General features: G+C 35.6%; 1 protein-coding gene across 10 annotated transcripts in view; it reads right to left on the reverse strand.

The window, feature by feature from the left end:
* The window catches only part of DOCK7 (dedicator of cytokinesis 7), a 188017-nt gene that overhangs the window by 66494 nt on the left and 95054 nt on the right, over positions 1-26469 (reverse strand). For 5 of the 10 annotated variants that reach the window (XM_042248983.2, XM_015092013.4, XM_060410297.1 and 2 more), the window contains exons 17-25: positions 23977-24115; positions 22905-23006; positions 20047-20133; positions 15931-16162; positions 13113-13277; positions 11224-11393; positions 2580-2672; positions 1286-1375; positions 242-337 (exon numbers count right to left, since the gene is read on the reverse strand). In XM_042248983.2, the coding sequence (XP_042104917.1) occupies positions 242-337; positions 1286-1375; positions 2580-2672; positions 11224-11393; positions 13113-13277; positions 15931-16162; positions 20047-20133; positions 22905-23006; positions 23977-24115 (1174 nt within the window). The remainder of the gene's footprint in view (positions 1-241; positions 338-1285; positions 1376-2579; positions 2673-11223; positions 11394-13112; positions 13278-15930; positions 16163-20046; positions 20134-22904; positions 23007-23976; positions 24116-26469) is intronic. The other 5 variants (XM_060410347.1, XM_015092015.4, XM_060410312.1 and 2 more) reach the window with 1 other exon arrangement.

Consider the following 26469-nt stretch of genomic DNA (forward strand, 5'->3'; position numbering starts at 1 on the left):
ATAGGTAGCTTCTCCAACTATTCCTAAAAACAAACTTAAAATTAGCTTTATAACTCCATCTAAATAGTGCTGAGTATCCACAGTGTTATTTAGAGATATAGCAAACATAATTTTTCTTTGGAGGCACATGTAAAACTGTAACATGGACAACAGAGAAAGATTTCTAGGACGATAATAATGAGCCAACACAAAATTATTCAATAAGGAAAACAGTATTACAAAATGCATTTAGTTTGCTCACCATTAACTCAAAAAAGAACCAGGCTTGTTGCAAAGCTGATTCCCGAACGCTGCCACTGCAAACAACCCACTGCAAAGCCAGCTCCTCATGAAAAAGCTATCCAGAAGTAAATCCAAAGTTATTATCAATGCCAGGTCTGCTGATAACACAAATCAAATAATAATGCAAATACAAATGAAGATTTAATGAGGATAAGCAAAATAAGGCATGTGAACCATTCAACAATGCAGTGAGGACACCCATTAACGAAACGGCTATTTATACATGTAAGACAGTGGCATGTTGAACAGCTGAAAAAATTACATGTTATCTTGCAGTAAAATGTAATTTTAAAAGGACAGGTGGGAAAGAGCCTCCTAAATTGTACCCGCAAACAGAAACTAGATCAAAAGCTCACAGCTACAATAAAATCTGGCTTTTGTCTTACATATATATTTCAACAAATGCAAATACATTCATGAACTTTGCTGGTACAATTCAGGAAATACCTTTAAAAATTTAAACTTTGATATCAGCCATCAATTTTCAAGGTCTCAGGTATTTAAAGTCATTTTATTAAAATAGCAGAAATTTCCTGCCTTATAATGGATATGCATACAAAGCATTTGCAAAATAGTGTATATTATGAAAAAGGACTAACAAAACTGTGCATAAGGGAAGCAAATCAACATATCTTACTAAGAGTGATAATTTTTCTAACTCATCTTCCTTTCCCTGGAGATTTAAAACACAAAACAGAAGCAAGTTACAGAAACAGAATTAATAGTTTATCCAATTTTTGGTATTAAAATTTGATGATCAAATTTAAATCACTAAACTAAAAATATTCATCCACAAAGATATAAGCATTATAATAATGTAAAAGGACCTGCAATGGAGAGGCATGCCCAAAAAGGCATCAGACAAGCAATGCTTGCTCAAATGTATCTTTAAAAACAATCCAATTATTTTAACATCTTGTTCCAGTTATGTAAAGAAACCTTTCATCTACTTAATTGTTTGAATTATTTTCCCCCTATACAAACTGCCTTCATATGAATCTACCTTTTTAGTTGGTAAGCGTCCCGTTAATGTTTGTAAGAAACTTGACGTCTCTGTGTGCGAAGACATACGATTACAACTTCGATCCATAGCCTATGGAGTGGAGATGAATGAATGACGAGATAACATTAAAGTCAGCTGTGAATGACTTTGCACTTCAAGGATTACATACAATTTTTTAAATAGAGCTTTACTGTGGTTTCAACAACCATCTATTTTATTGCTCATCCCATTTTCATCATTTAAGTTGCTTTAATGACAATGTATTAGAAGTATCAAAATGGCTTCTATATATTTTATCCTTAAAAGGTAAATATTATAATGATAATATAAATTTAGAGTGCTGCAAAGAATGAAACTTTTATCTCTGTGATATATACACATGCAAGTATCTAGTAAGAAAATGCAAAAAGTAAAAACATACTTCTCACTGGTCTCAGACCAAAAAGAGAAATCAAGAATTTTATATGTAATTTAAAAAATTAAAAGTTTAGAATGGTTTCTTTTATGTTTCACTATCATCAAAAATTATGATTCAGATCTGCCATATATGATATTAAATATAAATCACTTATAATAATAAATTTGCAATTAAATTTTTCCCTCAAGAATGAGAAAGAGCATCTTCCTCTAAAGCCAGCACACAGGTGAGAAGTATATTTTGAGGAATCATGCAGTATTAGCTATCAAGCAACTAGACTAAAGTAAGCAAAACCTAGTACAAAGAAGTTACAACAAATTTCATACTTTGCAACACAGTACAAATTAAAACAGATTTTTGTTTCTGGTACTTAATCTTACAGCATGGGGATCATATACTATTCACATTTACTTTCAGCTTATTAACAACATTTCTAGTCAGTGACTATGAAGAAAATGACAAGATAATAAATGCTAAAGGAGAATGACACAATAGCTACACTTTAAACCAAAAGCAAATGAAAAACTGTCAGGTTTTTTCCACACAAAATTTTTTGTTTAAAAAATTCTTCCTGAAGATGTGGTACCCCGAGGGTAGAAACTGTTATCAAAGCCATCAATTACATAAGCAGCAGGCACTGAAACATCAATGGGGTGTACAACGAATGGAGGAGGAGACAGGAAATAGGAAGGGAGAGTATTACTGGTGCAGTTGGTGGTATTCATGCATAGCAGTCGGAAAATGTGCTAAGTAAACAAAAAACACGCTTTTTAATTATTAAAAAGCAAGCCACCGAAATCATAGTATATACTAAGAAGTAACGTTCTAAAGGGAAACATCAGCAGCCAAAAAAGAAACCTCTAACATAAACACCACCTGTGTTGATTCTGCACTTGGACTGGGGTTGGATCCCCATGGGGCAGCTTTTGGACCACCAGTGTTAACCCAGGAATTGGAGCGATCTAAACCCTAAGCATATAATAGAAAGCAGTTGGAAAGGAAAGAAATATTACATGTGGCATGCTATATTCTTAAAGAAATCCAGACTTTCCAATGCAAACATGTTTTTAATTAGTACTGTTAAAGCAACCAAAATTTTTAGGCATCTACAGAATATTAGTTCATCAAAATCATCTTATTACATAGTAACTTTTTTAAAATCACAAAGAAAATTAAGCATAGTATTTAATGGTAATTTCTCTTTATATAAAAGGATCAATTTCAACTATCAACAAACTTCCCACAGCAACCATCCCCCCCAACTCTCTTTAAAGATGGTACAAGCTAGCAACAAACAATTTCCTCTGAATCTAACTGAGGTTTAAAAGAAAAAAGAAATGAAAGAAGAAAAACATTCCATTCTTGTCTAAAAGACTTTAAATTTTACTCCATCTGTCATCAACTGAAAACGTCTGTGCAGCAATACTCCGTAATTGTATTTGAACTTGCCTCCTCTTTCACTCTCTTTTAGGGACCAATAAGAAAAATTAGGCAAAAATTAAGAAAGAAAAAAAGATGCCCAATATATGCTCCTTCCTAAAAATGATAGTAGATTTGGAGTTGTCTTCAGTCTTATTGTGCTTGTTGAAAGTAAACATAATCAGTTAGTATTTTATACAAAAACTGTAAGAAAAAACCTTATGCTGGGGCTGTCTGTAAGATTTGTATCTTCATCATCACTATCATCAATCTGAAGTTAATTTTAATATGTATGACTACAAGTGACTTCCCTGGTGGCTCAGACAGTAAAGCGTCTGCCTACAATGCGGGAGACCTGGGTTCAATCCCTGGGTTGGGAAGATCCCCTGAAGGAGGAAATGGCAACCCACTCCAGTATTCTTGCCTGGAAAATCCCATGGATGGAGAAGCCTGGTAGGCTACACTCAATCCGTGGGGTTGCAAAGAGTCGGATACGACTGAGAGACTTCACTTTCACTTTCACAAGTGAATTATATCTATCTTCTCTGAAAGAGGTTATTATGACTTTAGGTAAAGGGAACTGGATGGCATCATCAATTCAATGGACATGAGTTTGAGCAAACTCTGGGAAATGGTGAAGGACAGGGAAGCCTGGATTGCTGCAGTCCATGGGGTCGCAAAGAATTGGACACGACTAAGCGACCGAACAACAAAAAGGGAACTGGGGCTTTAATTCAGTTTCTTAAACCTGATCAATCCATTTGAATTATAAAATTCAGATTCCAGGCCTGCCCCGCCAAAAATCCTTATTCAGTAATCTGGGCTGGGCCCTGGAAATCCGCTGATAGAACTGAACAAGTTATAAGAGATTTTTAGAGGACTGCTGAAGATAACACAAGACAAGCCAAGTAGAAATATCAGGGCTGAGTATGAGCCCAGACAGAAAGCACCAAAGAGGGCAGGTAAAAGAAAACAAAGAGTAAACAATGGTAATCAAGTCTGTGTAGACATTAGTATCACTTGGGAAGGCTAAGGACAACCACCACAACACATGTGCAGGGCCCTACCTCCAAGCAGTCAAATAAGAATCTCTGAAAGTGAGGCCTATGCATGGATATTGCAGGAAGGAGGAGAGTGAAGGAAGAGGGAGGGAAAGAGGGGAGGGGAGGAAGGAGGGGGATGGGGGAGGAAGAAAGACACACTACTAGCTCTCAAAGGCTTATGTTTATAGGGAGAATATTTCCCCTCCTTTTTTCTATACTTTTTTTCCAAAAATACAGAGAAGTTGACATGATGATATGGTAACTACCTATTTCCCCTCATTTTTGACACTGAATGTGTAAGATGAGAGTTAAAGTTGAAATGCAGGTTCTACTGCTTACTAATTGCAAAATCTAAGGTAAATTACCTAATCTCTTTCTCAGTTTCTTAGCTACAAAATAGGAATAATAACGTGTCTCCTTCATATTGTAAAGATCAAATTAAATAATGGAAGTAAATCACTGAATGTAATGCCTCAAACATACAAAATTCTTTAAAAAGTTTTAATAAAAACTTGCCCTAATGTTTTTAATGCTTCCTAGCAAAGTAAATTGGGCAATATTCAAATACTATAGAATTATTTAATCAGTAAGTTTAAAATAAAATACCTCTATACAGACTTCTCAGAACTTCATTATATTATTTCAAATAAAAGCAAATCAGCACACAGTATGCTTTTCAGATAAATTAAAACAAAAACTTTCAGTCTCTCAAATTATGTCACTACCTATGCTACAAAAATAACAAAATACTATTTTTAATATTATTTAATGACAAAAAGTTTTTAATATTATTTTAATAACAGAAAAACAATTGTGCTCTCCCTACCACAAATTCTACAAAAAGAAAAACAGTAACTTTGGTGTAACACAAGTTTACTTTATAACCTCTTGCTTAACAATTTCCTTTAAGACACGTGCTAATAAGTAATGTGAGAATCAACAATAACCCTGTTTGTACCATTAATTATTTATTATATTCATCATTGAGACTGAAGAGTTATAATCACATCCACTCAAAGCTAACTATTTAAAGAAAACTGGCAGCCAATTTATTTGTAAAGCAAATTATTTCCATAATTTAAATGTCATAACATTAAGAATTATATCAAACAGCCCTCAGTTAAGCAAATTCATCACTGATATTTACAAATATAGCAACTATATTTATGGATCTCCAGTAGCAGAAGAGATTAACCATATGTGTGTGCACGTGCATGAAAGTGTTTTTGCCAAATCTCTGTAATCTTATTGTTTCGTCCCTTAGATGCAGACAGGCTCCTTCCCTGAACAAGCCAATTTCACTTGCCATCAAAACTCATGTTTTAATACAAACATTTGGCTTTATACCCACAAACCCTCAGCATAGTGGGTTTAGTAAGCTATGCATACAGTAAGCTCTCAATGTTTGAAAAATAAATGAAAAAGGAGACAATACATTAGAAAGAAACTAATTATCAATGTAAAATTGCTCTGGAATTTGACTGACTAAAAGCAATGAAGTTCAAACCTGATGTAACCATATATTAGTATTTACATAACAGATTGTTAAAAGAACATTGCTAGGATAAAGAAAGATCAGTTGTGGCAAAATAATTATGAAAAGTCTCACAAGTATGGTTTTATAGACACTAGAGTAACAAACGCCTGTTTATAGTATTTTTTAATTTTAGTAGTTTCACATTTTATATTAGGAAATGAAGTCTAACTGAAATGTTCATAAAACTAAATTTCTTAAAATCTTTAAGTATTTAATTAATCTTGCTAGCAAGGAGGCAAACAAAAGCATAATTCATTTTTTTTTAATTGTTTACTCTTGGTAGAGATACTCAACGCTTACTTAACATTCTTTCATTGGATAGAGATCTTTTGAGCACCTTCCATATGCTGGACATTATAGCTACTTTAGATACATCGGTGAAGAAATATCTCTGCCTTCATGGAGCTTATACTCTAATCAAAGGAGACAAACACTGAAAATAAACATAATAGGTAACTAATTTATATTTGCTACATTAAAGGTAGTCAATGTTATCAATCAAAGAAACAGAGTAAGGGGTGAGAAATCCCTGGCACAAGGCTGAGGAGAAAGGCACATTCAGACACTAAAATAAGCTGGTCAGAGAAGACCCTATGGGGAAGGCAGTCCTTTGTGTAAAGACTTAGGGAAGCAGAGGAGTTAGTCAAAGGATCTCGCTCAGAGAAATGACGTTAATCCAACTTAAGTTTTGTTTGTTTGTGATTTAAGCTTTTAAAGCAGCATTCTGGTTGCTACTGTGTGAAGTGAGTATAGGCTGAAAGCACAGAAACCATCTTTAAGGCTATTACATTAATTCAGGAAGAGATGATGGTAATTCAGACCAAATGGTAGTATTAGAGGTGGTAGGCAGTGGCTCTACTTTTAACATATGCAAATCTGAACCAAAGGGTTTTAAAAATGCAGCTGAGTTTAGAATTCCAGAGAGAGATTTAGAATTCCAGAGAGAGATCTGAAATGTAATTTTTGTTAACTATCACAATATAATGATACTTAAAACAACTGGACTTCATAAGATCACCAAGTCGGGGAGTGAAGAGAGAAAGGAAAGCAAGACAAGGGGACTAGAAATAAGGACAGAAACCTGGGGCACTTCCAAATTAAGGGATCAGAAAAAAAAATCTACGAAGGAGATTAGGTAGGTGTAATAAGTAAAGAGGAAAATCAAGAGTGTAGTGCTCTACAAACCAATTAAATAGAATAAATCAACGAGGAAGGAGAATTACTGTGTCAAAGCTGCCGTAAGATAGTGGCTCAGTGGCTTCCCTAGTAGCTCAGCTGGTAAAGAATCTGCCTGCAATGCAGGAGACCCAAATTCGATTCCTGTGCTGGGAAGATCCCCTGGAGAAAGGATAGACTACCACTCCAGCACTCATGGGTTTCCCTGGTGGCTCAGACGGTCAGGAAACCACCTGCAATGCAACCCAGAAGACCTGGGTTGGGAAGATCCCCTGGAGGGGGGCATGGCAACCCACTCCAGTATTCTTGTCTGGAGAATCCCCATGGACAGAACAGCCTGATGGGCTACAGTCCATGGGGTCACAAAGAGTCAGACACAACTGAGGGACTCAGCACACAACACAGCCAATGCAGGAGATGTGGGTTCGATCCCCTGCAGGAGAAATTGGCAATCCACTCCAGTATTCTTGCCTGGAAAATCCCATGGACAAAAGAGCCTAGAAGGCTACAACCATGGGATCACAGAGTCAGACACGTGTGAGCAACTGAGCACACACACCCATAAGGTAAAGTAAGTCAAGTGTTGAGGCTCAACCATCAGGTTTAAGAATATGGAGTGCCTAGAGAGCCCTGAGAGCATTCAAAGGGCTTTTCCAGTGGCCATGTATGGATGTGAGAGCTGGACTGTGAAGAAGGCTGAGCGCCGAAGAATTGGTGCTTTTGAACTGTGGTGTTGGAGAAGACTCTTGAGAGTCCCTTGGACTGCAAGGAGATCCAACCAGTCCATTCTAAAGGAAATCAGTCCTGGATGTTCATTGGAAGGACTGATGTTGAAGCTGAAACTCCTGTACTTTGGCCACTTCATGCGAAGAGCTGACTCACTGGAAAAGACCCTGATGCTGGGAGGGATTGGAGGCAGGAGGAGAAGGGGACGACAGAGGTTGAGATGGCTGGATGGCATCACCGACTTGACGGACATGAGTTTGAGTGAACTCCGGGAGTTGGTGATGTACAGGGAGGTCTGGCATGCTGCAGTTCATGGGGTCACAAAGAATCGGACATGACTGAGCGACTGAACTGAACTGATGCGTGGAAGATCAAAGAAATATGTTTGAAGTAGGGTAATGAGAGTTAAGGGCTTCCTTGGAGACTCAGTAGTAAGGAATCCACCTGCCAATGCCCTTGACATGGGTTCTATCTCTGGGTGGGGAAGATCCCCTGAGGAAAGGAAATGGCAACCCACTCCAGGATTCTTGCCGGGGAAGTCTCATGGAGAGAGGAAGCTGGTGGGCTGCTGTACATGGGGTCACAGAAGAGTTGGATATGACTCAACAACTAAACAACAACAAACCAATGGGAGTTAAAGAACAAGAGTAAAAGCATTGAAGACAGCAAGTATAGAAAATGCTTTTAAGGAATTCTACTATAAAAGGTAGAAGAGAAATGGTAAAGAAGCTACTAGAAGAAATATTAGAGGAAAAAAACCATTTTAACGGGAGAAATAATAGCATGCCTGTACGTGGATGGGATGATTTAGTAGACGGGGAGAAACTGAAGATGTAGGAGAGAGATAAACACTGTTGGAGTGGGGATCCCGAGTAGGTGAAAGGGGATGGAAGGTTGTATGCAAACAGAGGGAATGGGCAGGTCATCTATGACAGACATAGTAGTAGTAGGTCGTAGGAGATGGTAGTAGTTAAGGAGATGTGATGGTCAAAGGTTAAAAAAGTTTTCCTCTAATGACCTCAATTTTGTTAATGAAGTAGGAAATAAGGTGAGAAGGACTGGTGGGGAGCTGTTAGAGGATCTGAGGTACAAAAGAAAGCATGCAACCTTTTTCCAGGACAATGGGAAAGTAGATGGAATAAAGAAATATACTACAATTGTTTGACAGCATTAAGGGTTCTCTTAGCCTCAAGAGAGCCTTTAATTTCAAATGAGACCAGTCATGGCATTTCTCAAATCATGTTTAGCAGTATAAGCAGTCAACGAAATTCAACTATAGTTTGAGGTTTGGATTAAGCAAGTAAAACGAAGTGAGAGGAAGATAAGGGAACTGAGGTCTGTTTATAAAGGTACTAATTATAATGACTGCTCATGGAACTTAAGCTGGCTAAATTGGATGAAAGAACATTAACAGGGTGAGGTACAGTAAAAATATCTTACCATCAAGTGACTGGAGGTTGCAGAGTAATTGTTGGAGTTGGGGTACTAGACAGAAAAATATGAGCTAATGATTAGAGAACAAGAGGCATGAAATTGAGATTATGAGGATTAAAGTTATCCGTTATGACAAGACCAAGGGTACGACCAAGGCTAAGGCAGCACGAAAGACAAAAGTCATTAAAGAATTTCTCAAATTTCCAAGTCAACAGAATCAGAATAAATGAAGAGTAGGTATAAATAAACTTCAGATTCCTTATAATTTTCCAATGAGATAAAAGTTATACACCATTATTATTAGGGATTATGACTAAAGGGTAGGCCAAAATGGAGGTAGCTATCAAAAATTTTGCAATAAAAAAAAAGAACACAGAAAAAACATTTAAATAAAATTTGATTAGGACAAAACTATACTGTCATAAGACAAAGTCTTATAGCGGCTTTCTCAGACGTTTCCATATATCATAATATCAGAAGCAAGTTTGCATCATTATTAAGCCCCATTTTATGAACCACTTGAAAAAAGGCAAATAATCATTCCAATATATGTACATCTTTGTTCTAAATCGTGATGTGATAATCTATCAAACACATCATATTAAAGGAAAACACCAGAACTATGCTAAATCTTATAGAAATTAAAAGGTGTTTCAAAAGTAGAACCTTGAGGAAAATGGCGTCTATAGCGCTTTAACAGGAAAACCTCTTATAATTCACAAAAGAAATTCATTCTACTGAAGAACTGCAGTTACAGTAAATTATGCTAAGTGTCACTTCTATTACAGTGAGAAAAGATCAAGAATGAAGACAAAGATAAAAAACCTTTTCCTAGACATGGAAAGATATGTGGGGGGAGAAAAGCTTTCTCTTTAGTAATTAGGAATTGTTACTCTGCAGGATTCATGTAAAAACATCTGTACAACACAAAAAGTGAAGTTTGTTTAATTAGAGTAACATCTATTTGGATCTTTAAATTATTGAAATTAAAAAAAAATATTGAAATTCACATTTATTTTTTAAATTAAAAAGCTACAAAATATTCTTTTCACTTTCTCACAGACCAGAAATTACTTTAAAAATATATTTTTGGTCTGTGAGAAAGTACTTTAAAGTTACTTAAAAGGCATTTTAAAATGAGCAGTAATAAAGTTTATTAGAAATTTCTGAATGCAAATTTCTATAACTGTATGAATAGATTTTAGTAATTCTGATGTGTTTGGTCAATATCCAAGTATTTCACATAATAAACAAACTCAGATCTTTTTTTTTTTCCAAAAAGTCTATTATAGCTCAGACTAAGAGTTAAACAGAGACTGCAGAACATTTACTAATTCTTTCTCATACCCTAATCAAGAGACTAAATGCCAAAGAAAAGTTGGCTATGATTCTATAAACAATGGTGTCTTCCTCCTTTCCAATAGCAAAAAATCTACTTAAGATGGTTTGGTCAAAACACAACATAATATGATTACTTGGCCTCAATCTTACTGCTCTTTTTTTCCACTTTAATTTTCAAACCGAGTTATTTTTGTACTTTAATTATAGTAAGGTAATGACTACTTGTTCCTTAAGTATATGTGATGGGGAGGTAATAAGGATGGACGCTTAAATAAAATACGGCTGGATCTTATACTGGCTGACCTCTCCCTTGTTGTCTGGAATAATCATTAACCATGATTAACTAAATCACATTTTTCTAATCCTGGAGCACCTTACATAGAGTTTTCCACGTGAAACATAGCTCTATTACCAATTAATTGTTAATCATTATTATTTCTATTTTTAGAGAAGTGAGACTCATATTTCAAGTCAATAATATGGTCCCACTGGACAGCAGTCACAGGTCTCTTAACCCTGTAGAACACCAATATAACCATTTTTCACATGATGATCAGACAGACAGTGAGTTGTATGTGACTAGTCGTTCTGGACAAATTTTGAATTTGGCAGATTTTCTTAAGCATAGTGCACAAACGCGTTTGTAATAGCAAGCACATTAATAGAAACATCACTTATGTGTTCACTGATAGAAGAGAAACATAAAATTTATTACTAATTCAAATATATTTTAAAATTTTTATTACTAACTCAGATACATTTTAAGAATAAAGTAAAACAACTGGATATTTCTCATTTGTTCATGAACTGAAAACTAATTTACAGACGTATATCTTCAGTTTACCTTACTGCTGATGATTGACCGTACTTCATCATCTGGGGACGTGGGAGTTCCAGATATATCTGGATTACTATTACTAAGGCTCCGAGAACGATTTAAATTAAGGCTTGCAGGTCTCACAGCAGATCTAGCCATTGTGGCATAATGCACTGATCCTCCCAAACCCCCAGGACCTAGAGTTGTATATAAAACAGCACATGATTAAACAGTTAATTGGGAAAGGACCTGAAAAAGTCTCTTCCACTTTACAAAATTCCATCAAGGTCATAAATTGCTTTTATTTCTAAATGAAAATAATAGAAACAAGAAAACCACTCCAGACCTCATGAGAGCTATACAAAGATAATTTTTTACAGCAGCTGACAAAGCCCTGTGAATTATAAATACAACCATTATCTCTTCAATGTTTCTACATTCTGTATTACACAAGGAATAAAAAACAAAGTAATAAGAAACATATACAAATGTCATTTCGCTTATATATGAGGGTATCTAGGACCCAAAGTGCTCCAGCTAACATCTTTCCCTTTTTTCCCACCCACGCCTGCTCTGCCCCTTGACACACAGTCACTAAGAGGGAGATCCAATTTACCGTCAGTATCTTAAATGAAGCTATGGCTATATCTCTATCTTCATCAGTGATAATTTTTAACTATAACAAATAGCATCTTTATAACATACATACACAAATAAAGATAATTCTCCTAAAAGCCCAGGTTATATGAAAAAAGCAAAGAATCCCTTTTCTGTCTGAAATCAAGCCTGATACCATTATTCAACCAGGATCTATAAATATAAAGTACCCAACAACTGTAACTCCATTTCTTATTTAATGAAATTTTTCCAAGTGTCATATTTGCAAATGACATACACTTGTCAACTGAGTAATTTATAGTCTTCAGGTCAGCATGTGAAAAAGACATTTTGCAAAATCTGTGAAATTCTCAGTGTACTAATTGAAACAGTAAATGGAGCAGCATTACATATAGTCCATAATCACCTATACTCAGAGACAAATTTAGAAATTAAGATAAGATTACAAGAGTCAATCAGTTCTCTTTTTGCAATTAATAAAATGCACTATAACTTAGATTATTATTATACCTAGTTTTCCGAGTGAATGTCAGAATTTCTTCTCATCATTATTTATGTTAACACTGACAATAGCTGAAAAAGGGCACTTACCATTTTCACTAGTGATGAATGATGACTCTTACAGACAAATATGTAAACAGGTTGAAAAGTATGCACAACATAATCATTAACCAACTAACTAAATGATTAAAGGGTGATTCAAACACTCAGATATCCCCCCTACCACCACTACCACCAATGTCATATAAAACACAAGTAAGTGACTACTTTGGGCTCTAGTATCCAGAAAGGCTATATTATTTTATTGACCATGAAGAGATCAAAACTTTTCTAGAGGATCATCCTTTATATCACTGCAGGTTTCACAAGGTTATCAGGAAACTACTGAGCCACCATGTTTCTTCTTTAATGTCCAATAACACTCTATATGACAAATATAACATTCTATTTATCTTAAATGACAAATATAACATTCTATTTATCTTAACAGGAAATGAGAAATGCTTCCAGAAACAGAAGTTATTTTCAAGGTTCATTTCCAAAACTTAATTCAACTAAGATCTCTCTAACTCAAATTAAAGGAAGCTGTACAAATAATGATGCTTTAAAATGTAACCTATTTATCCCTTTAACTCCTGTAGCTAGCATAGTCCATGGCACTCAGCAGGCATTCAACAAATGTTTGTTGTTGAATAAACACATCACACTATGCACTTCAAGATTATTTCAATCCTGCTTATAAACAATAAATACATAATCTATGCAAGATAGTTTCATAGTAAAAAAGAATAAAATACCTGGTGATGGTGAATTAGGGTAAGTATTTGGCAACCGAAAAACATAATAGATATATGATGCAAGAAGGCTGTTTCTGCCATGCTGGTCATGATTTCCTTCCAAGTTTTTGTGAAGCCGATTTATAATTGATGCCATAGCTTCAAATGATGCTTGACCTAAATTAACTTTTAAGAAGGAAGAAAATATTTTTTGCACTAACATTTTTCGACTGTAAGTTATAAAAACATCAAAGTTTTACCTCCACTGCATACATTAAGTATGACTACACACAGTAAGTGTTCAAGATGATATTTGACATTAATTTCATGGTATCTATTTATGATATTATATTAACTGGGTCAAAAATATTTTTCTCAACAAAATGAGAAAAATCTAATTTTACAGATCTAAAATTACCTGGTCTTGCTTACTACAAAAAAAAAAATCATCAAACAGGTACCCACCATTTTGTAAAATAATACAAAGTATATAAGAAAAAAAATCTATCTTGTTAGAACCTTTGAGAAGTAACTTCTCATTTTAAAGATGATGCTGAGAAACTAAATATCATACATTAAGCACATTACTTTTGCTTAAAAAATAAAAATTAACAACAAAAGTAGATTATTAAAATATTAACATGAATAGAGCTGATAAGCTACTTAACTGAAAACAGAATCTGTAAAAGGATTAGAAGGACAAAAGGGTAGAAAACCAGGATGAGTTAAGTTCACTACACATTAAATGCCAAGCTAAGTAATACCTACTCAGCCATGCAAGTCAATATATAACAAGAAATTTGCAAAAGCTGGAAAATTGTGATAGCACAGGGAATAAATGGATAACCTAAACAGCTATTCTGAAAGCATCACATTTTATGATTTATTTCATCGAGACAGGAGTTTATGAACAGATAATGAGGCCAATCAAGTTTTCCTAAAAGTGGAATACTCAGACGGAGTGGTCATTGGGAAGATTAATCTATACATACTGTACCAGAAGAGAGACTAGAGAGACAGGGAAACCCAGCAGGCTTTAGAAATCCCACCTGTGTTTCCGGATGACTCCTTTTCCTTTTCTTTATCGTAGCTATTTTGGAGGAGGGGATGGCAACCCACTCCAGTTTTCTTGCCTGGAGAATCCTCATGGACAGAGGAGCCTGGCGGGCTACAGTCCATGGGGTCACAAAGAGTCAGACACGACTAAGCAACTAAGCACAGCACACCATAGCTGCTACAAACCATCCTTCTCAAAATTAGGTCCACTTTACTCCCTTCTCAGCAAACCTTGTTTTTATGTCATACTAGAAATTTATAAAGCATGAAAGTCCTGAACTTTTTACTATAAATGTATTAGAATCTGAAACAATTTTTAGTTCCTTTCCTAAGGAAGCAGTGATTGTCTCCTAAGTAAGAATGATCTATTCACCTTCATTTTTTTACTTACAAGCATGCTTCACTAATTGAACCCTTCTCCACCTCTATACAGATTCTCAAAGCATATGACTCTTTGACCAAAGTTATTCTTGCTAATTTCACCAGTGAACATTTCTTCAGAATAGTAAGAAAGAGTGGGATCGCTTGGGTGTGAATCCTTAGGCAAATTTTTAAGCATATGCTCACCATTTTATTCATGAAATCATGAAATTTATACCTATATCTAGAGTTGTAAAGATTTCATACACTAATATAAATAAAGCATGCTGTGCTTAGTCACTCAGTCATGTCCGACTCTTTGTGACCCCATGGACTGTAGCCTGCCAGGCACCTCTGTCCATGGGGATTCTCCAGGTCCAAACACTGGAGTGGGTAGCCTTTCCCTTCTCCAGGGGAATTTTCCCAACCTAGGGATCGAACCCAGGTCTCCCACATTGCAGGCAGTTCTTTTACCAGCTGAGCCACAAGGGAAGCCCTTGTACACTATCCATGAAATTCTCCAGGCCAGAATACTGGAGTAGGTTGCCATTCCCTTCTCCAGGGGATCTTCCCAACCCAGGGATTGAACCCAGGCCTCCCGCATTGCAGGTGGATTCTTTACCAGCTGAGCTATCAGGGAAGCCCTTGTACACTATACATATACTGTTTCATCTCTCGGGGCTAATTATTACCTGTCAGACTCTTACTCACCTTTAAATGCTCAACCTAAAATTTACCTCTACTTACAAGTCATCATAAAAACATCTCAAGGAGTTGAATACTCCTCTCCTTGGTGCCACCTCTTAATTCAAAATTTCTATAACAAGTTACCTGAAATTTCTTACAAGCTTCTTACTTTGCAGGATTTGGGTGGACACAGTAAGCAAAAGCAAAGGAATGAATCTTGGGGAAAAGGCAGGAAACAAGAATATTTTTCCTTCCAGAACAAGTCACAAGAAAAAGAAGATAGAAATTTTGAGTTCCTGAAGAAAATATCAGCTAATAGTACATAGAGGACTGCAAATGAGTGACAATATAGATTATATAAGTCCTGTACACAAACACAAATGATTTATCTGTTGCATGTTTTCTTAACTAGTCTATGAGATCCATAAAATCAAGAACCATGCCTTGGTCAGTGCCCATCAGTGTACAGTACATATTAAGTGCCTAATAAATATTTGGTGAGTGAATATTTGTTTTCATAATTTGAATAGAGGTCTATATGGCACACTTTAAAGAAACAAAGAAAGTTATTATTTTCCAGCATTAGAAACAAGTAAGTAACAACGTCCCCTCAGCCCCCGCCCAAATCAAACACAGTCCTTACAGAGACAGCAAATAGGAATCATGGTTCTATGTCTGTAAAAGTTAGAAATGTCAAATGATAAATTTCATGATTCCGTAAACATAGGTAAATTACCTATTTGGCCAGCAATGACAGGAGGTCTAACAACTAAAAGTATCAGTTTATCAAGCAGGAGATGAAGAAATCGGACCACTGGTTCCAACTGAGATGAATTCAATGCTGAAATACTGCTCTTCAATTCATTTTCTAAATTATTTTCCATGATCCGCATGTCTCCAATTCGGACTGGGAACATGTGTTCATCCAGAGCATTTACCAGAGCAAAGAACTTATCAAGATAAGGATCCTAAAACAAAGAAGGAACAGAGGCACTAAACAATCTTAGCTTTGTAAAGACTCTAACTATGGACCTCTGGTATCTCATATTAATTGATAACACAAAAGAGTACACATTAGTATACACATTGTTTCCAATTACAGTATTCTATTCTTATCTGTTATTATAATGTAGCTACTTCAAATACTATTGATTACTCAAAAAAAAACCCTATTGATATCAGCATTTTTTTCCAGTTGTGAGTCTGCCTTATTGTTAGAGAGTTCAATTATTATGACGGGTGTGTTAGTAACCTACCTGTGCCCATTATTAATTTATTACCTCTTAGCTCCATCCAACCCCTCAGCCCACCTTTTCCACATTTTGCAATCCTGGACCTAGCCTCTTCAAACTACATTTGTCCTTTGTCAGATGGCTTGTGTTAGGCTCTGACAACAGAGGGTATGGAAAACTGTCTTGCCAGGCTTGAGGAGTTGGAAGGGAGTCTTCTCCCTGTTTGCTTTCCTGGTGGTGGCGAGTGGATGCACAAGCTATGGCTCAGAGGCGGGGTCGTGGGCAGCAGCGTGGCTCTCCGGTTCCACTGCAGGTCCCTCTATCCAGTATCCTCCAACCACAGCACCGCAGGCGCAATGTGACTGTGGCAGCGGTGTCCCTCTCCGGGGGTCTGACTCTCCCCCTTCAAATCTTCCTCTAGGTTTCCAAGTTCCTTCCTCCCTTATCACTCTGTAACCGCTCTCTGTTACAGATTCTCTTTTAACCCATTTACAGAGTGAGTCACCTTTAACCTAGTTAACAATTATTTATTTACAGATTTTCTCCATTCCATTATTGGCAGTTTCCATCTCCTGACTAAATCCTAACTGCTATTTTCTAACCTCCTTCTGCACTGACAGAACCACAATCTTTATTTAAAGCAGTAATGTGCCTGCTCTTTGAGCTTTCTTCATATCTATTAGATGACCACATGCTATCATTATGACCAATGAGATGTGAGAAAAAGTCTACTAAAACTCCGGGGAGACTTTTAGTTAGTTAACAGTGAAAACAAACTTTAAGAAAAAGCAGTAATGCTAAGCAGCTTTACATTTAAAATCTTAATATTGTTTTAATTTGATATGTTTTAAATGAATAAAAATAATTATATTGAACTCTATATAAATTTTGGTCAATTTCAAAGAGATACAAATGAAGTTATGAAACATCATAAAAAAACACTTACTGTCTTCAATTGAGCCTTTTAAAAAAGATTATAGTACATGATGCATATATTACATAGCTGTAAAATTTATAAACTTTTGAGCTTCAGTCATAGCTGAGACTGTCAGGATGCTACACATTACACCCTTCCAGTCTATTCTTCCTCTACTTCTATAGATTCAAAATCATCTATATGAAATATTTTGCCTGAAATCCTTCTTTGTTACATTGAAGACAACACATGTATCTGCCTCCCTAAAAACAAAGTTGGAAGTAAAAGATACATTACCAACACTACAAAAAAGAGAAAACTAACAATGATTATAGGATTCAAAGCAAAAATGCAAAATGCGTTTGTACACTTAAGAAGATACCATGTGATACTAAAAATAATTTTATTACGGGAAGGAATGTGTTTCAAAGTGTACTATAATGCCAACCTTCTCAAGAGTAAGTCCTATAGCAAACACAGGACATATCTAGTAACAGAAAAGTAAAAGCTCCACTGGGGCATTATTTTACTAGGATCTACCTGTGGAAAGCTAAATAAGATATATACACTACCTTTTTTGCTGTTGTTTTAAAATATAGAGACACTCTGTCTTCTTACTTTTCTCTATCTCACTGTGCAGAGAAGAGGTAACATAGCAAGCTTAAGACTGCTATCATTTCAAAGGCCTGATTTCAAGGTTGGCCTTTGGCTGGCATCAGGAACTTGGATATTAGGAGGGTTTACACTGACAGGCAAATGCTCACTACACCTAAATTGTTTGTGCAAGCAATACAGTTTATGCTTTATACCTGCTTTCGTTCTATGAATCTAGCATTTTGGTTGTGTTAGGCAGTGTCTATGAGACAAGCCTATGGTTAAAACTCTGGGAACTGAGCTTCCCTGGTAGACATTTCACATATGCTGTTTCAACTTGCCCTGCATGACTCCACTAGGAGAAAACTCTTAAAAGCCTATGTCCTATTTCCTCCAGACTGAACCTCTTTCCCCTTATCTGATTTTGCTTTATGTCTTTCACTAAAATAAATCATAGCTGTGATTATACTCTCCACTGAGTCCTGTGAGTTCTGTGAGAAAATCACAGAAGTTGAAGGTAGCCTTGGAAACCTCTGCATACCCTTTCAAGTTGGACAACCCACGTATTCTATTTTAAACATCCACCTCTTCTCACTCTACATTTTCTCCCTGGAAAATCATATTCACTAGCACAGTTTCAGCTATCACATTTATTTTGTTACCTCCCAATCCTAAACTCATTCATCACAAGTGCCTACGGGACATCTTCATCTGAAGTGCACAGGCACTTCAAACTCAAAATTAAACTCCTTATGGTCCCATAATTTCACTCCCTTGGTACGCTCCTACATTTACTTCTCTCATGTTTACTTTTAAGTTAGAAATCACCGTCCACCCTAAATTCTGTGGCATTTAAGGTTGTTCATAATCTTTTATCAGCCTGGTCTTCTATGTTCATGTATCATGATTTTCCATGTACTTTAAATTGCATTCACAACAGATTACCTGCCCTTGCTTTATCTGTTTATTTTTGGCTGCACTGGGTCTTCATTGCTGTGGACACACCTTCGCTAGTTTTGGCAAGAGGGGGGCTTCTCATTGCAGTGGCCTCTCTTGCTGCACAGCCAGGCTCTAGGTGCACAAGCTTCAGTAGTTGTGGCACACCAGCTTAGCTGGCATGTGGAATCTTCCTGCCAGGGAAGACTGTGTCCCTTGCACTGGCAGGAAGATTCTTATCCCCTGTGCCACCAGGGAAGTCCTGCACTTGCTTTACATCAACTGCACTGTCTACCTTCTCTTCTATATATGTTAAATATCTACTCACCAATGCAGTAACTCAGCTCCCAGTAAAACTGACAACTTTCTGTACTTGAAAAAATTTAGTTCATATATCTAACATAATACTAGCTTTACTGTATTATGATTATTTTCGCATTTCCTTCTATTTCACTGTAAAGTCCTTGAAAGGAAGGCTCACTCTTTCACAGGTAACAACATCCCTGACCACATGGAGCTTACAATATAATGGGAGAAAGAACATAAACAAAGGATATGAATGAATATATATGCACATGGAGAGAGAGAGAGAAAGAGTGAGACAAAGCAAAAGCACAAAAGCATGCAAGTGAAAACAACAGGCAGTAATGAGTGCAGTGTTAAGACGATCCAGAGTGATGGAGCTGCTATGCTTAAGAGTCACGCGCAAAGGCTTCTCTTTATAAAGAGAAGTCAAATGAATGTCAGAGGAAAAGCGTTCCAGTTACAGAATGAGTAAATACAAAGTCTTTCAGAAGACCTTTGCACATTCCAGAGATATAGAGAAAAATATGGAGATCCCCAAGGACCTTTTCCATTTGAAGTATCTAAGTCTATGAGAAATAAAATGAACTGGAAAATCATTTTTCAACTCTAATTATCCTGCTATGTTCTAGAAACTTAGGGGGAAAAAATCACTTAATTGCTCAAAATGAAGTCAATAACATTCTGAAAAGGAAAATATTTGCTTTTGTTGACATTAAATGATATTTTGTTGATTCCTTTAAAAAGTTACTTCTAAACCTACATATTTTAAACTGATATATAGTTTCAAATGTCGTAACAGAAAAAACTGATTTAAGTTCAATTCATTTAAGTGAAATGTGATCATAAAAATTATTAAAAAACCACTTACTTGAGTATGGATAGATGAAACAGCAACAACTTCAACATTAAAAACACCTTTGTGATTATCTACCCATTTCATGCCAGGTAGGGGAACCTATAAGACATTGAATACAGTGATCACAGATGCTTAAGTTGATTATGAATGCTGAAACAACTACGAATTATGAAACAAAAATTACAATATCTCAATAAGAAAAAATACTATGAAAATATATTTTATGCACTACAAACAAATGTAAAACGTATATTTTGTTCTTATTACAAAATCAATGTTTCCTACAAGAGAAATAAAAGGCTCAAGGAGCAAAAAGCAGAAAATATGCCTTCAAAATTCTAGCTTCCTAGAAACATATCCCTTTATATCATTCCAAATCTTCCCTATACATATATATTTTTATATACACCCTCACATAGGTGATATCAAACATATTTTGAAACCTGCTTTTCACCTATCCCATTGTGAATCTCTTTTAATGCCAATAAATTCACAACTATAATATCTTATTGGTTTATAATATCCTATTTTCTTTATATTAAAAACTCATATTTTAATTTGGCTTTAAAATATTCATAAGCAAAGGAAGTCTGTTGTTTTAAGGATTAGGAAACATTTTTTTCTGACATAAATTGCTTGGAGTGTTAATTAAAATCATATCACAAAAAATTATTTTTAAAAGACACTACATCAGTTCTCTCTATTCTTCCTGGTAAGTACAGCTAAAAACACTGAACATGATACTTGAAAAAAGAAACATAGAGACTGAAAGGGGAAAGGAGGCGGCAGATGTGCTAGGGACCTCAGGATCAAAGGAACTACAAGGCAGTGTTTCCTGAGTTTTATTTTTCTCTCATGTATCCTGGACTAGTTTGCTAGAGAAGCTGGTAACCCAGAAATGCTAAAAGGAAAAGACAAAAAGTCTGCTCCCTCTAGCCAAACCCAACAATTGCCCTAATCTGGCAAAAGCCAAGAAAACAAACCGCAGCCCCATTCCACCTCCATGTCTGACTCTTTGCAACACTATGGACTACAGTCTCCTTTGTCCATGGGATTCTCCAGGAAAGAATACTAGAGTGGGTTGCCATGCCCACTGCCAGGGGATCTTCCTGACCCAAGGATCAAACCCACATCTTTTATGTCTCCTGTATTGGCAAGTGGGTTCTTTACCACTAGCACCACCTGGGAAGCCCCATGCAGAGTGCGGAGTGTGAATCTTTCCCTCCACCTGGCAACAGGACTTCTCACTACTGCTAAAACACAGACTAACATGAGCTCTAGAGTCACAGCATAATGCCCAAAATGTTTAGGATGTAACAAAAAAAATCACACATCATATCAAGAACCAGAACAATTTCTACTGAAATGAGAAAAGACAATCAACAGACATCAATAGTTAGATGACACAGATACTGGACAGATCTGACAGGAGTTTAAAGCAGCTATCAGGGAAAAAAATGCTACACAAACAATTACAAACATCCTTGAAACAAATGAAAAAAATAGAATGTCTCAACAACAACAAAATACATAGGCTTTCTTTCCCATGGTTTCTTATTTTTATTATATGAAGAAAATAAAACCAAATAAAGTCAGTTTTCTATTACAATTCAACACTAATTGAATTAGTGTTGGTAATTAATGTAGGTAAGAAATGTGGTATCTTTACTGAGGTAAATAATACAGGCTTTGAAACTTTTTTTTTTTTAAAAGCTGGTGGAGTATATTGTAACTACTCAATGCAAGAAACAGCACTAGCTCTTAAAATGCAAAATACTCATTTTCAACTTTAAAAAATAGGACACCCAAGTAACCTGTGAACACAAACTTCTTCAAAAACAGTTTGTAGCATAAATATCATTTGGGCACCTGTAAGAAATGAAAATAATCAAACCCCAGCCCAGACCTTACGAATAAGAAACTCTAGGGCTAAGTTTAAACAACCAGTAATACTACAAATACTCCAGGTGATTTTGATGCATGCTAAAGTAAGAGCTTGGAGAAGGCAATGGCACCCCACTCCAGGACTCTTGCCTGGAGAATCCCAGGGACGGGGGAGCCTGGTGGGCTGCCGTCTATGGGGTCGCACAGAGTCGGACATGACTGAAGTGACTTAGCAGCAGACACTTCTTTAGCACACTTCATGTGCCTGGCATTATTCCAAGTTCTATGTGCTACTAATCATTCAGTCATCAACACAATCCTTTTTGTAGGTATTACTTATTTTCCTCAATTTACAGATGAGAGAATTCAGGGAGAGAGAGAGCGTCTTAAGTCAGGTTGCCATAACAAAATACCATGTACTGGTTGACTTAAGTAACAGAAATTTATTTCCTCACAGCCTGAACACTAGAAGTCCAAGATCAAGGTGCTACCATAGTCAGTTTCTGGTGAGAACCCCTTCCTAGCTTGCAGATGACCACCTCTCACTGTCTCCTCACACAGCTGAGAGAGAGAAAGCTCTCTAGTGTCTCTTCTTACAGAGTACTAACCAAGCATGAGGCCCCACCCTCATGACCTCATCTAACCTAATTACCTCCCAAAGGCCCCCATCTCCAAAAGCTATCACACTGGGAGCTAGGACTTCAACAGTTTAGCAGAGTAAGAAACTTACCTGAGGTCACGTAACTGAGCAGTGAAATCTTGGAAACCATACTACACCACTGCCTTTCAAAGGTGTATGAGATTAGGGAAAAAAATCAACAACGTATAAATGCTTCAGAGTATTCTATAGAGTAATTTTAATTATAGGAGAAAATAATAGTACTTCACTATATATATACTTAGAGATAGAAGTTTGAGAAAACCACCTTTGTAATGAAAAATGCATTTCACTGAATCTGGAGAATTTCAACATGAGAGATACTGACCTCAGGAGAGAGTACAGAATACGCCTGTGGTGGTTTTTCCAGTGAGACTGGTAGGCAAAACTGCCCAGTCTTCAATCGTCCATTCTGAAGCATTGGTATCCACTTTTAAATAAAAAAGAAATAACATTAATTTAAGTGTTTGTTATTAATATTACTTCAAAAATCTGTTTCAAGAACATGGTAAAAGCCAAATTCATCTCACATCACTAAATACCGAGGGATTTAATTATGTAAGTAATAATAATAATTAGGCCTTTATAATTCATCTAAAGACATTTCCCCATGGCTTGAGAAGGATCCCCAAGCCATTATTACTAACTATGCAATATTTAAATCTATAGTAGGTCCTTATTAGGCAAAGGAAAGTTGGCAGCAGAAAAAGGCCATAAAGTGAATCAATTTTAAACTGGGGTAATGTGCCAGTGTAAATAGGGAAAGAAAGATTTGATTAGACATAAATGTTGAAAATAAAACTAAAGAGTATGACAAACTTATTTTCTAACATTTAGCTAAATTCATGTCATAAACTGAAGACAAAAAATATGAATCAAATGTTAGTTTTTCTCTTTTGGGTGAAGGCACGCCTTTCTGACAAAACTGTGATTAGCATAGTGTATTGATGTATCATAGCATAGCATGTATCATAGCATAGCATGATGTAGTCATCTTAGGTTTATAATTCAAAAGCAATGATTTAAAAAAAAATACTCACGGGTTTTAATTGCTTTAACTAAGGCAATTGAAAGGGGTTTTAATTACCAGAGGTCTCTTTTAGTTATGTTACATTCAAACCATTTTCTTCTGAAAAACCCTTAAAACTGTTATATTTACACAGTAATGTTGGATAAATATACAATAATCAGGACCAACACCTAAGTGTTTAAACATGTTAGTTAATTAATGACATTAGTTAACTATATTAATGAGCATTTTCTTGTTATGATTACCCTTCCTAACCAATGTGGAGAATCAGATAAGGAATCCTCAAATAATAATGGACACAAAGTATATCTTAAATATTGTAATTATTTTTATGATCAAAGAGCTAAATATTTAACAAAAATATACTTACTGTGTATCCAACAGGAGTTTCAAGAGGAGTATTTTGTTTTTGTTGACAACTAACATGATAAAAAGTAAAAAGCAAGTGATGATGGTCAGTTAAAGTAGCAGGGAGTTTAACCTTGATTTCTTCATGAAAATCAGGAGACCTTCATACAAAAAACAAAACAAAACAGATCAATAATCAAAAATGTGTTCAAAATAAATAATTACTGCATTTGTACACCTGAGTAATTTTTAAATTAATTTCATGATTCGTGCTTAATTTTTCTTCTAGTCCAAAGTATTTTTATTTCCACTAACTCCTACACTTCCAGATGAGGGAGCTGTCACTGTTTCCTAAATTTCTCATCCCATTTTCATTAATGGGTTGAGTAATCCTACTATTTGAAAATTCATTAATAATCACCACCTTGATGCTGAGATCTTCATTAGATTGGAAACTGTATAGGAGAGGAACTAGGGCAAGGCTTTCTATATTTATAACCAATCTAGATATGTATTACATAGAAAAATAAGTTTTTTATAGTATATCTCATAACCATACCATAGAAAAACATTTTTCTTTTATAGGAGTACAGCTTTATATTAAGACTAATTTGTTTATCCTTCTGTTTTTTAAAAAAAGAAAAAAGATATGTTTAGACAATCTGGTATCAAGATGGGCTCTCTACAGAATATCTTGTATTTATTATCCCATTGCTAAAGAAATAATGTTACCAAAAACATGGACTAGTTATTGACTGACAGCTTAAAAAAAAAGGAAAAGAGAAAAAAGAACAGAAAAAAAACATCAGAGAACACCCACAATTGCATGTGTCCCACTGCTTGAAAGTGCACACAGCTACTATAGGAATACAACAAATATCACATTTGATCAAACCAATAGAACTTGCATCTCAATATTTATTGAGAGTGGCCCTATGGGCATTTCTATGGTATAAGCATATGCATTTCTATGGTATATCATAAATAGCATCATGACTGCTATTTATGATATAGAGTTAAAAGAGAGAGAACCTTAGTATCCCAACCTTCCATATTTGGTTAGTAGCTCTCAGAGTTATCTACAATGAAAATACATCCAAACTGTATGGCTCCAATTATCTTTAAAGTGAAAGCCATCCACCAAGTAGGGATTTTCCTCTGATGCTAAATACGTCAAATATTCTTCCATCTCAAATAAGCTTCAAAAATGCTAACAGGTAAGGGGCATAAAGTTTTTAATACCCATAAGAGAGATAGTTCATGCTTGCCGTTTGATAATTTGATGACTTCAGTGAATATAGGATGCTATAGATCGTCTTACTTACTGATCACCACTGAATTACGAGAGAGTTGTATTTCCTAGTCGTGTTTGACTCTATCATTTTAATTCTACTAATGCTGAGAGCAACAAAATAAAGACTCAGCCACAAACTGAAATTAAAACCTTCTTTCTCCATGTTTCCTGGTATTTAGTGTTTCAGTTCATTTCTTTCCTGAAATCAGTATGTGAAGGCTTTTACAGAAAATTAAACATCTAAGAGTTATTCATCAATAAGTATTTTTATTTACCCACCATTAGGCTAAAAAGCACTGTGTGACTTTTACGGTGGTTTTAAAGATGAATGTTTTTTTAAAAACCCTCAAAAAATATATATTTAGCAGAAGTATAAGTAAGACAAACATATATCAACAGCTATGCTATAAAGCAGGGGTTGGCAAACTATGGCCACAGGCCAAATCCAGTTCATCACTTGGTTTTGTACAGCCTATAAACTAAAAAATGATTTTTATATTTTTAAGTGGTTAAAAATTCAAACAAATAATAGTTCACTTAAAATATTGAATGAAATTTAAATTTCAGAGTCCATTAAAATTTTTATTGGCAGACAACCATGCCCGTTTACTTGCAACTTACTGTGCATGGGTACTTTTGCACAACAACAGGGCTGAGCAGTTGCAAAAGAGCAGATGGTGCACAAGTTCTAAAATATATACTATTTGATCCTTTTTAGAAAAGTTTGCTGACCCCTGGTATAGAGCATATAAGATTAAGTGCTTCAAGAGAAGAGCTGAACAGATTTCAAGTTTTGGATCAAGGAACTGTCTCTAGGAAGAGATACATGATATGGGCCTTAAACTATGAGCAGTTCAATAAATAGAGGGAATTAGTACTATAAAAGAAAAAAAGATCTGAGAAAGGCCCAGAAACAGGACAGCACAGGATATGTTTGTAATGGAGCAGAAACATAAACATTAAGATGTAAAAGATGACTGGATTAGAGACATTAAGAAGGAAGTTAAGAATGGTTTACGTTCTGAGTCAGAGCAACTGGAAAAATGGTGGTACCGTTAATAAAAACAGGGAGAGATTGGTTTAGGAAGAGAGTCAAGAATAAACACATGGAAATTAAGAAGGAAGCAGGCATTCAAATGAATACACCTAAAAGATCTGAAAATGCACGTCTATACCTCAGAAAGAAGGTTAGGACGGAAAATAAAGAGTGAGAACAAGCCA

This window comes from Ovis aries, chromosome 1 (genome assembly GCF_016772045.2).
Source record: "Ovis aries strain OAR_USU_Benz2616 breed Rambouillet chromosome 1, ARS-UI_Ramb_v3.0, whole genome shotgun sequence".
Lineage (NCBI taxonomy): Eukaryota > Metazoa > Chordata > Mammalia > Artiodactyla > Bovidae > Ovis > Ovis aries.